The following is a 13382-nucleotide window of genomic DNA, read 5'->3' on the forward strand; positions in this document are numbered from 1 at the left end:
ATAGGGTTCAGTGTTAGAGACTCACAGAGCCAGACTAAGGCTCCCATAGGGTTCAGTGTTAGAGACTCACAGAGCCAGACTAAGGCTCCCATAGGGTTCAGTGTTAGAGGCTCACAGAGCCAGACTAAGGATCCCATAGGGTTCAGTGTTAGAGGCTCACAGAGCCAGACTAAGGCTCCCATAGGGTTCAGTGTTAGAGGCTCACAGAGCCAGACTAAGGATCCCATAGGGTTCAGTGTTAGAGACTCACAGAGCCAGACTAAGGCTCCCATAGGGTTCAGTGTTAGAGGCTCACAGAGCCAGACTAAGGCTCCCATAGGGTTCAGTGTTAGAGACTCACAGAGCCAGACTAAGGATCCCATAGGGTTCAGTGTTAGAGACTCACAGAGCCAGACTAAGGCTCCCATAGGGTTCAGTGTTAGAGACTCACAGAGCCAGACTAAGGATCCCATAGGGTTCAGTGTTAGAGGCTCACAGAGCCAGACTAAGGATCCCATAGGGTTCAGTGTTAGAGACTCACAGAGCCAGACTAAGGCTCCCATAGGGTTCAGTGTTAGAGACTCACAGAGCCAGACTAAGGCTCCCATAGGGTTCAGTGTTAGAGACTCACAGAGCCAGACTAAGGCTCCCATAGGGTTCAGTGTTAGAGGCTCACAGAGCCAGACTAAGGATCCCATAGGGTTCAGTGTTAGAGGCTCACAGAGCCAGACTAAGGCTCCCATAGGGTTCAGTGTTAGAGACTCACAGAGCCAGACTAAGGATCCCATAGGGTTCAGTGTTAGAGGCTCACAGAGCCAGACTAAGGCTCCCATAGGGTTCAGTGTTAGAGACTCACAGAGCCAGACTAAGGCTCCCATAGGGTTCAGTGTTAGAGGCTCACAGAGCCAGACTAAGGCTCCCATAGGGTTCGGTGTTAGAGACTCACAGAGCCAGACTAAGGCTCCCATAGGGTTCAGTGTTAGAGACTCACAGAGCCAGACTAAGGCTCCCATAGGGTTCAGTGTTAGAGGCTCACAGAGCCAGACTAAGGCTCCCATATGGTTCAGTGTTAGAGACTCACAGAGCCAGACTAAGGCTCCCATAGGGTTCAGTGTTAGAGGCTCACAGAGCCAGACTAAGGCTCCCATAGGGTTCAGTGTTAGAGACTCACAGAGCCAGACTAAGGCTCCCATAGGGTTCAGTGTTAGAGACTCACAGAGCCAGACTAAGGCTCCCATAGGGTTCAGTGTTAGAGACTCACAGAGCCAGACTAAGGCTCCCATAGGGTTCAGTGTTAGAGACTCACAGAGCCAGACTAAGGCTCCCATAGGGTTCAGTGTTAGAGACTCACAGAGCCAGACTAAGGCTCCCATAGGGTTCAGTGTTAGAGACTCACAGAGCCAGACTAAGGCTCCCATAGGGTTCAGTGTTAGAGACTCACAGAGCCAGACTAAGGCTCCCATAGGGTTCAGTGTTAGAGACTCACAGAGCCAGACTAAGGCTCCCATAGGGTTCAGTGTTAGAGGCTCACAGAGCCAGACTAAGGCTCCCATAGGTTCAGTGTTAGAGACTCACAGAGCCAGACTAAGGCTCCCATAGGGTTCGGTGTTAGAGACTCACAGAGCCAGACTAAGGCTCCCATAGGGTTCGGTGTTAGAGACTCACAGAGCCAGACTAAGGATCCCATAGGGTTCAGTGTTAGAGACTCACAGAGCCAGACTAAGGCTCCCATAGGGTTCGGTGTTAGAGACTCACAGAGCCAGACTAAGGCTCCCATAGGGTTCAGTGTTAGAGACTCACAGAGCCAGACTAAGGCTCCCATAGGGTTCAGTGTTAGAGACTCACAGAACCAGACTAAGGCTCCCATAGGGTTCAGTGTTAGAGACTCACAGAGCCAGACTAAGGCTCCCATAGGGTTCAGTGTTAGAGGCTCACAGAGCCAGACTAAGGCTCCCATAGGGTTCGGTGTTAGAGACTCACAGAGCCAGACTAAGGCTCCCATAGGGTTCAGTGTTAGAGACTCACAGAGCCAGACTAAGGCTCCCATAGGGTTCAGTGTTAGAGGCTCACAGAGCCAGACTAAGGCTCCCATAGGGTTCAGTGTTAGAGACTCACAGAGCCAGACTAAGGCTCCCATAGGGTTCGGTGTTAGAGACTCACAGAGCCAGACTAAGGCTCCCATAGGGTTCAGTGTTAGAGGCTCACAGAGCCAGACTAAGGCTCCCATAGGGTTCAGTGTTAGAGACTCACAGAGCCAGACTAAGGCTCCCATAGGTTCAGTGTTAGAGACTCACAGAGCCAGACTAAGGCTCCCATAGGGTTCAGTGTTAGAGAATCACAGAGCCAGACTAAGGCTCCCATAGGGTTCAGTGTTAGAGACTCACAGAGCCAGACTAAGGCTCCCATAGGGTTCAGTGTTAGAGACTCACAGAGCCAGACTAAGGCTCCCATAGGGTTCAGTGTTAGAGGCTCACAGAGCCAGACTAAGGCTCCCATAGGGTTCAGTGTTAGAGGCTCACAGAGCCAGACTAAGGCTCCCATAGGCTTCAGTGTTAGAGGCTCACAGAGCCAGACTAAGGCTCCCATAGGGTTCAGTGTTAGAGGCTCATAGAGCCAGACTAAGGCATTTGCCCACTGTATGTGTAGTCTATGAGATGTTAACTGCCTCTCCTGGTGTACAGGAGGTCGTGGTGACCTCACAGCTGGTGACATAAACAGTTTAGTTTTAGTATGAGTCTCTGTGGGTCTCTGTGGGTCTCTTTGGGTCTCTGTGGGTCTCTATGTGTCTCTGTGGGTCTCTGTGTGTCTCTGTGTGTCTCTGTGTGTCTCTGTGGGTCTCTGTGGGTCTCTGTGGGTCTCTATGGGTCTCTGTGGGTCTCTGTGGGTCTCTATGAGTATGAGTGTCTGTGGGTCTCTATGGGTCTCTGTGTGTCTCTGTGGGTCTCTGTGGGTCTCTGTGGGTCTCTGTGAGTCTCTATGAGTATGAGTCTCTGTGGGTCTCTATGGGTCTCTGTGTGTCTCTATGGGTCTCTGTGGGTCTCTGTGAGTATGAGTCTCTGTGGGTCTCTATGAGTATGGGTCTCTGTGGGTCTCTGTGGGTCTCTATGGGTCTCTATGAGTATGAGTCTCTGTGGGTCTCTGTGAGTCTCTGTGGGTCTCTGTGAGTCTCTGTGAGTCTCTGTGGGTCTCTGTGGGTCTCTATGAGTGTGGGTCTCTGTGAGTCTCTGTGAGTCTCTGTATCATTGTTACCAGACTCAGGCATCTGGTAACAATGATAACGACAACCGCAACACCGCCGGATTGGCGAGGCTCGGTGGGGAATGGGTGATCGTGAGACACAGACAAAGCTCCCCCAGGTAGCCCACACAGACAGGGCCGTAAGGGGCAAGTGCTGTTCGCACTCACCCCACTCGTTCGCTACTGACAGCACTTGGCCCTACAGCCTGCTGGAGGCTGCACGGGGGATCTTTGTCTGTGTTTTGTTTATTTGAGAGAGGAAGGGGTGGAGGGAAAGGGAGAGACAGAGAGAGACACAGACAGAGAGACAGAGAGACAGACAGAGACAGACAGAGAGAGACACAGACAGAGAGACAGAGAGAGACAGACAGACAGAGAGAGACAGACAGAGACAGAGAGAGACAGAGAGACAGAGAGACAGATACAGAGAGAGACAGACAGAGACACTGAGAGACAGACAGAGAGCGAGACAGACAGAGAGACACAGTCAGAGAGAGACAGAGACAGACACAGAGACACAGAGACAGACAGAGACACAGAGAGACACAGACAGAGAGACAGACAGACAGAGACACAGACAGAGAGACAGACAGAGACAGAGAGACACAGAGAGAGACAGAGAGAGACAGACAGAGACACAGAGAGAGACAGAGAGACAGAGACAGACAGAGAGACAGAGACAGGCAGAGACACAGAGACAGACAGAAAGAGACAGAGAGACACAGAGACAGCGAAAGACAGACAGAGACACAGAGACACAGTCAGAAAGAGACACAGAGACAGAGAGAGACAGAGAAAGACAGACAGACAGAGAGGCAGACAGAGACACAGAGAGAGACAGAGAGACAGAGACACAGAGAGACACAGACAGAGACAGTCAGGGGGAAACTTCTCTCCCACACAGCGTGACGTCATCACTCCACCCACCCACTCCACCCCTACCACTCCACCCCTACCACTCCACCCCTACCACTCTACCCTACCACTCCACCCCTCCCACTCCACCCCTACCACTCCACCCCTCCCACTCCACCCCTCCCACTCCACCCCTACCACTCTACCCCTAACACTCCACCCCTACCACTCCACCCCTACCACTCCACCCCTCCCACTCTACACCTACCACTCCACCCCTACCACTCCACCCCTCCCACTTCACCCCTACCACTCTACCCCTACCACTCCACCCCTCCCACTCCACCCCTACCACTCCACCCCTACCACTCTACCCCTACCACTCCACCCCTACCACTCCACCCCTACCACTCCACCCCTACCACTCCACCCCTCCCACTCCACCCCTCCCACTCCACCCCTACCACTCCACCCCTACCACTCCACCCCTCCCACTCTAAACCTACCACTCCACCCCTCCCACTCCACCCCTACCAATCCACCCCTAACACTCCACCCCTACCACTCCACCCCTACCACTCTACCCCTACCACTCCACCCCTACCACTCCACCCCTACCACTCCACCCCTACCACTCTACCCCTACCACTCCACCCCTACCACTCCACCCCTACCACTCCACCCCTACCACTCCACCCCTACCACTCTACCCCTACCACTCCACCCCTAACACTCCACCCCTACCACTCCACCCCTACCACTCCACCCCTACCACTCCACCCCTAACACTCCACCCCTCCCACTCCACCCCTCCCACTCCACCCCTACCACTCCACCCCTACCACTCCACCCCTACCACTCCACCCCTACCACTCCACCCCTACCACTCCACCCCTAACACTCCACCCCTACCACTCCACCCCTCCCACTCCACCCCTATCACTCCACCCCTCCCACTCCACCCCTACCACTCCACCCCTACCACTCCACCCCTACCACTCCACCTCTACCACTCCACCCCTCCCACTCCACCCCTACCACTCCACCCCTACCACTCCACCCCTACCACTCTACCCCTACCACTCCACCCCTACCACTACACCCCTACCACTCCACCCCTACCACTCCACCCCTCCCACTCCACCCCTACCACTCCACCCCTAACACTCCACCCCTACCACTCCACCCCTCCCACTCCACCCCTACCACTCCACCCCTCCCACTCCACCCCTCCCACTCCACCCCTCCCACTCCACCCCTAACACTCCACCCCTACCACTCCACCCCTATCACTCCACCCCTACCACTCCACCCCTACCACTCTACCCCTAACACTCCACCCCTAACACTCCACCCCTACCACTCCACCCCTACCACTCCACCCCTCCCACTCCACCCCTATCACTCCACCCCTCCCACTCCACCCCTATCACTCCACCCCTCCCACTCCACCCCTATCACTCCACCCCTCCCACTCCACCCCTATCACTCCACCCCTCCCACTCCACCCCTATCACTCCACCCCTCCCACTCCACCCCTATCACTCCACCCCTAACACTCCACCCCTACCACTCCACCCCTCCCACTCCACCCCTATCACTCCACCCCTAACACTCCACCCCTACCACTCCACCCCACCCACTCCACCCCTCCCACTCCACCCCTCCCACTCCACCCCTATCACTCCACCCCTAACACTCCACCCCTACCACTCCACCCCTCCCACTCCACCCCTATCACTCCACCCCTAACACTCCACCCCTACCACTCCACCCCTCCCACTCCACCCCTAACACTCCACCCCTACCACTCCACCCCTCCCACTCCACCCCTACCACTCCACCCCTAACACTCCACCCCTCCCACTCCACCCCCACCACTCCACCCCTATAAGTGTGTAACTATAACACTTTGTAAGTATAAGTGTATAATTATAAAAGTGTGTAACTATAACAGTTTGTAAGTATAAGTGTATAATTATAAAAGTGTGTAACTATAAGTGTGTTGGCAACTATAAAAGTCTAATAATTTGAATTATAAAAGTGGGCAGAAAAATAACTCTCCTGACCGGACGTGACGTCGATTGTGAGCGACGGCGGCCATCTTAGGTAGGGGAAAGCGGCCATTTTAGGTAGGGTGGCATAGTCATGGAGGACGGCGGCCATCTTAAGTAGGGGGAAGCGGCCATTTTAGGTAGGGTGGCATAATCATGGTGGACGGCGGCCATCTTAGGTAGGGGGAAGCGGCCATTTTAGGTAGGGTGGCATAATCATGGAGGACGGCGGCCATCTTAAGTAGGGGGAAGCGGCCATTTTAGGTAGGGTGGCATAATCATGGTGGACGGCGGCCATCTTAAGTAGGGGGAAGCGGCCATTTTAGGTAGGGTGGCATAATCATGGAGGACGGCGGCCATCTTAAGTAGGGGGAAGCGGCCATTTTAGGTAGGGTGGCATAATCATGGTGGACGGCGGCCATCTTAGGTAGGGGGAAGCGGCCATTTTACGTAGGGTGGCATAATCATGTCTGACGGTGGCCATCTTAGGGAAGGGAGTTATAACGATTGACGATGGCGGCAATTTTAAGGAGGGACTCGGAAACGATGGAGGTCATCTTGGGTAGGGCGGCAGCGGCCATCTTAGGTAGGAATTGAGGCACATTTGATGGAGGATGGCGGCCATCTTGGGTAGGGTGGCATAATTATGTATGAAGGCAGCCATCTTAGGTGGGATGGGGGCACGGTGTCCATCTTGGGCAGTAGGTATGATTATGGCTGACGGCGGCCATCTTAGGTAGGGGGAAGCGGCCATTTTAGGTAGGGTGGCATAATCATGGCTGACGGCGGTCATCTTAGGTAGGGGAAAGCGGCCATTTTAGGTAGGGTGGCATAATCATGGAGGACGGCGGCCATCTTAGGTAGGGGAAAGCGGCCATTTTAGGTAGGGTGGCATAATCATGGAGGACGGCGGCCATCTTAGGTAGGGGGAAGCGGCCATTTTAGGTAGGGTGGCATAATTATGTCTGACGGTGGCCATCTTAGGGAGGGAAGTTATAACGATCGACGATGGCGACAACCTGAGGTAGGGAGTGGGGAATAATGACGTTCATCTTGTGTAGGGCGGGAGCGGCCATCTTAGGTAGGAATTGAGGCACATTGATGGAGGACGGCGGCCTTATTGGGTGGGGGGGGGCAGGGGGCATAATTATGGCAGACGACGGCCATCTTATGTGGGGGGGATAGGGGTGAAGCAGTGGCCATGTTGGGTAGGGGCTCCGATCGTTAACTGCTTCATATGTACTGCGGGAGTAATTGGATGCGTACTCTTAGTTCTTTCGGTAAAGTCACGTATGTAAAAAAATGAAATTAATAAAAATAAAACAATACAATTTTAATTTCATTTTTTTTACCTACTTGGTGACTTTACCGAAAGAACTAAGAATATGAATCCTTGCAGTCACGAAAGCTTCAAATCTCGAATTGGATGCCCTTTAAAGGTCTTTAATACAGAGATGTCGTGTAAGGTGGGGGGGTGTTGGGGGTCATAAGGTTACCAGAACAAATAAACAAACTGCGTTTACATTATTTGACATCGCCATTTGTGAGAATGGGTTGATGTGGGTCTGTGTGGGTTTCCATTGCTCTCACCCATCACTCCATCTCTTCTCCAGCCCGTACCACTCACCCACTCACCCACCCACTCACCCACCACTCCATCTCTTCTCCAGCCCGTACCACTCACTCACTCACTCACCCACTCACCCACCCACTCACCCATCACTCCATCTCTTCTTCAGCCCGTACCACTCACCCACCCACTCACCCACCACTCCATCTCTTCTCCAGCCCGTACCACTCACTCACTCACTCACCCACTCACCCACCCACCCACTCACCCATCACTCCATCTCTTCTTCAGCCCGTACCACTCACCCACCCACTCACCCACCACTCCATCTCTTCTCCAGCCCGTACCACTCACTCACTCACCCACCCTCTCACCCACCACTCCATCTCTTCTTCAGCCCGTACCACTCACCCACTCACTCACCCACTCACTCACTCACCCACCCTCTCACCCACCACTCCATCTCTTCTTCAGCCCGTACCACTCACCCACTCACTCACCCACTCACTCACTCACCCACCCTCTCACCCACCACTCCATCTCTTCTTCAGCCCGTACCACTCACCCACTCACTCACCCACTCACTCACCCATCACTCCATCTCTTCTCTAGCCCGTACCACTCACTCACCCACTCACCCTCTCACCCATCACTCCATCTCTTCTCCAGCCCGTACCACTCACCCACTCACTCACTCACTCACCCACTCACTCACCCACTCACTCACTCACTCACCCACTCACCCACCCTCTCACCCACCACTCCATCTCTTCTCCAGCCCGTGCCATGCCCGTTTAGCCCCCTCAATCCGGCCAAACAGAAGCTGCTTGGGCATGCGGTGGCTGGGCATGCGGGCTACGTGACCCAGCCAACAAAGACAAAGATCCCCCGTGTAGCCTCTAGCAGGCTGTAGGGGCAAGTGCTGTTAGTAGCAGCACCTACACAGACAAAGATCCCCCGTGTAGCCTCTAGCAGGCTGTAGGGGCAAGTGCTGTCAGTAGCACCTACACACAGACAAAGATCCCCCGTGTAGCCCCTAGCAGGCTGTAGGGGCAAGTGCTGTCAGTAGCACCTACACACAAAGATCCCCCGTGTAGCCTCTAGCAGGCTGTAGGGGCAAGTGCTGTCAGTAGCACCTACACACAGACAAAGATCCCCCGTGTAGCCTCTAGCAGGCTGTAGGGGCAAGTGCTGTCAGTAGCACCTACACACAGACAAAGATCCCCCGTGTAGCCTCTAGCAGGCTGTAGGGGCAAGTGCTGTCAGTAGCACCTACACACAGACAAAGATCCCCCGTGTAGCCTCTGGCAGGCTGTAGGGGCAAGTGCTGTCAGTAGCACCTACACACAGACAAAGATCCCCCGTGTAGCCTCTAGCAGGCTGTAGGGGCAAGTGCTGTCAGTAGCACCTACACACAGACAAAGATCCCCCGTGTAGCCTCTAGCAGGCCCAGATACAGAGACACAGACAGACAGGCACACACACAGTCGGACACACGGACACACAGACACACAGTCGGACACACGGACACACACACACGGACACCTCTGGATTTCCACGCGGTGTAAAAGATGACCACTTTATTTGCGACTGAACAGCAGACGCGCGTGAACCCCCCACGTTAACACTCATTAACACTCCACACTCATTAACACTCCACACGCACGCACGCACACACACACGCACACACACACACGGACACACGTGGACACACACCGACACACACACACACGGACACACACGCGGACACACACCGACACACACGGACATACGCGGACACACACGGACACACACACACACGCGCACACACGCGGACACACATTGACACACACATTGACACACACGCGGACACACACGGACACACACACACACACCGACAAACGCGGACACACACGGACACACACGGACACACGCGGACACACACACTCTCACTCTCTCCGTCTCTCTCGGGGTGACCGCCACGGGGTTAGAACTTGAGACTAAAACCGACCCCCATGGCGGACGCACCCTGGTTGGTGGACGTCAGGTGGAAGCCGCTGTCCTTGACGTCGTCATCACCCTGTGAGACACAGAGACACACACGCAGAGACACACACAGAGAGACACACAGTGAGAGACACGGTCACACAGAGACACACACACACACACAGAGACACACACACAGAGACACACACAGAGAGAGACACAGAGACACACAGTGAGAGACACACACACAGAGACACACACAGAGACACGCACACAGAGACACACACACAGAGACACACACAGAGACACACACACAGACACACAGAGACACACAGAGACACACAGAGATACACACAGAGACACACACAGATACACACAGAGACACACACAGAGACACACAGAGACACACACAGAGACACACAGAGACACACAGAGACACACACAGAGACACACACAGAGACACAGAGACACACACACAGAGACACACACAGAGACACGCACACAGAGACACAGACAGACACACACAGACACATACACACAGTGAGAGACACACACACACACAGAGACACAGACACACACACAGAGATACACACAGAGACACAGGAGAGAGACACACACACAGAGAGAGACACACAGTGAGAGACACACACACAGAGACACACACAGAGACACACACACAGAGACACACACAGAGACACACACAGATACACACACAGAGACACACACACACACACAGAGACAGACACACAGAGACACACAGCGACACACAGAGACACACAGAGACACACACACAGAGACACACACACAGAGACACACACAGAGACACACAGAGACAGACACACAGAGACACACACAGAGACACACAGAGAGACACACACACACACAGACACACACAGACACACAGAGACACGGTCACACAGAGACACACACACACACAGAGACACACACACACACAGAGACACACACACACAGAGACACAGAGACACACACAGACACACAGAGACACACACAGAGACACACACAGACACACAGAGACACACACAGAGAGAGACACACACAGAGACACACACACACAGAGACACACACACACAGAGACACACACACAGAGACACACAGTGAGTGAGGTGGAAGCCGCTGTCCTTGACGTCGTCATCACCCTGAGAGACACAGAGACACACAGAGAGACACACACAGAGACACACAGAGACACACACAGAGACACACACAGAGACACACAGAGACACACACAGAGACACACAGAGACACACACACAGAGACACACACACATAGCGACTGTGTGAGTGAGTGAGTGACTGACTGAGTGTGTGAGTGAGCGACTGAGTGAGTGACTGAGTGACTGAGTTAGTGACTGAGTGAGTGTGTGACTGAGTGACTGTGTGAGTGAGTGACTGAGTGAGTGTGTGAGTGACTGAGTGACTGAGTGAGTGACTGAGTGACTGAGTGATTATCTAACTAGTTAGGCGAGTGTGTACCAGCATGGCGTATCCGAGCGAGTGAGTGACTGTGTGAGTGTGTGAGTGACTGGGTGACAGAGTGAGTGTATGAGTGACTGAGTGAGTGAGTGACTGGGTGACTGAGTCAGTGTGTGAGCGAGTGAGTGTGTGAGTGACTGTGTGAGTGAGTGAGTGTGTGAGTGAGTGTGAGTGACTGTGTGAGCGAGTGAGTGACTGAGTGACTGAGTGAGTGACTGAGTGAGTGACTGACTGAGTGACTGACTGAGTGAGTGACTGAGTGAGTGACTGACTGAGTGACTGAGCGAGTGACTGAGTGAGTGACTAGCTAACTAGTTAGGCGAGTGTGTACCAGCATGGCGTATCCCAGCCCGCCCTCGGGAGGCCTGGGGCTGGTGCCCCGTCGGCTCCGAGGTTGCTCACTCTTTGTGTGAGTGACTGAGTGTGTGAGTGTGTGAGTGACTGAGTGTGTGAGTGAGTGACTGTGTGAGTCACTGAGTGACTGAGTGACTGACTGTGTGACTGAGTGACTGAGTGACTGACTAGCTAACTAGTTAGGCGAGTGAGTGACTGAGCGAGTGTGTACCAGCATGGCGTATCCCAGCCCGCCCTCGGGAGGCCTGGGGCTGGTGCCCCGTCGGCTCCGAGGCTGCTCACTCTTTGTGTGAGTGACTGAGTGAGTGAGTGACTGAGTGAGTGTGTACCAGCATGGCGTATCCGAGCGAATGAGTGAGTGAGTGAGTGAGTGACTGACTGAGTGAGTGACTGAGCGAGTGTGTACCAGCATGGCGTATCCCAGCCCGCCCTCGGGAGGCCTGGGGCTGGTGCCCCGTCGGCTCCGAGGCTGCTCACTCTTTGTGTGAGTGACTGAGTGAGTGAGTGACTGAGCGAGTGTGTACCAGCATGGCGTATCCGAGCGAGTGAGTGAGTGAGTGACTGACTGAGTGAGTGACTGAGTGAGTGTGTACCAGCATGGCGTATCCGAGCGAGTGAGTGAGTGAGTGAGTGACTGACTGAGTGAGTGACTGAGCGAGTGTGTACCAGCATGGCGTATCCCAGCCCGCCCTCGGGAGGCCTGGGGCTGGTGCCCCGTCGGCTCCGAGGCTGCTCACTCTTTGTGTGAGTGACTGAGTGAGTGAGTGACTGAGCGAGTGTGTACCAGCATGGCGTATCCGAGCGAGTGAGTGAGTGAGTGACTGACTGAGTGAGTGACTGAGTGAGTGTGTACCAGCATGGCGTATCCGAGCGAGTGAGTGAGTGAGTGAGTGACTGACTGAGTGAGTGACTGAGCGAGTGTGTACCAGCATGGCGTATCCCAGCCCGCCCTCGGGAGGCCTGGGGCTGGTGCCCCGTCGGCTCCGAGGCTGCTCACTCTTTGTGTGAGTGACTGAGTGAGTGAGTGACTGAGCGAGTGTGTACCAGCATGGCGTATCCGAGCGAGTGAGTGAGTGAGTGACTGACTGAGTGAGTGACTGAGTGAGTGTGTACCAGCATGGCGTATCCGAGCGAGTGAGTGAGTGAGTGAGTGAGTGACTGACTGAGTGAGTGACTGAGCGAGTGTGTACCAGCATGGCGTATCCCAGCCCGCCCTCGGGAGGCCTGGGGCTGGTGCCCCGTCGGCTCCGAGGCTGCTCACTCTTTGTGTGAGTGACTGAGTGAGTGAGTGACTGAGCGAGTGTGTACCAGCATGGCGTATCCGAGCGAGTGAGTGAGTGAGTGACTGACTGAGTGAGTGACTGAGTGAGTGTGTACCAGCATGGCGTATCCGAGCGAGTGAGTGAGTGAGTGAGTGAGTGACTGACTGAGTGAGTGACTGAGCGAGTGTGTACCAGCATGGCGTATCCCAGCCCGCCCTCGGGAGGCCTGGGGCTGGTGCCCCGTCGGCTCCGAGGCTGCTCACTCTTTGTGTGAGTGACTGAGTGAGTGAGTGACTGAGCGAGTGTGTACCAGCATGGCGTATCCCAGCCCGCCCTCGGGAGGCCTGGGGCTGGTGCCCCGTCGGCTCCGAGGCTGCTCACTCTTCGCCGGCCATGTGGGGAACATGGCCGGCTCGATGGGCAGCGGAGACTCGGAGAAGTAGCGGTGATGCAGCGCCGTGTCCGCCTGGACGCGACGAGCCGGGCAGTATGTGAGGAACCTGGGGGCACCACCACCGCAGCAGCAACAACCGCAACAACAACCACAACAACAACCGTCAATAACGCTGCAATCGTCAATACCGCGACAATCGTCACGAACACAATCGTCACC

At 54.8% G+C, this 13382-nt stretch overlaps 1 protein-coding gene across 1 annotated transcript in view; it reads right to left on the minus strand.

Annotated features, from left to right (window-relative positions):
* Nucleotides 1-9243: 9243 nt before the first annotated feature.
* Nucleotides 9244-13382, minus strand: part of LOC144955613 (cyclin-dependent kinase 11B-like) — a gene marked incomplete at its 5' end in the record, with an annotated part of 41376 nt that continues 37237 nt past the window's right edge. Inside the window, 2 exons of the mRNA XM_078885789.1 lie at nucleotides 9244-9754; nucleotides 13080-13269. Coding sequence (XP_078741915.1) covers nucleotides 9662-9754; nucleotides 13080-13269 — 283 coding nt within the window. The remainder of the gene's footprint in view (nucleotides 9755-13079; nucleotides 13270-13382) is intronic.

Source organism: Lampetra fluviatilis, unplaced genomic scaffold, assembly GCF_964198595.1.
Source record: "Lampetra fluviatilis unplaced genomic scaffold, kcLamFluv1.1 SCAFFOLD_269, whole genome shotgun sequence".
Taxonomy (NCBI): domain Eukaryota; kingdom Metazoa; phylum Chordata; class Hyperoartia; order Petromyzontiformes; family Petromyzontidae; genus Lampetra; species Lampetra fluviatilis.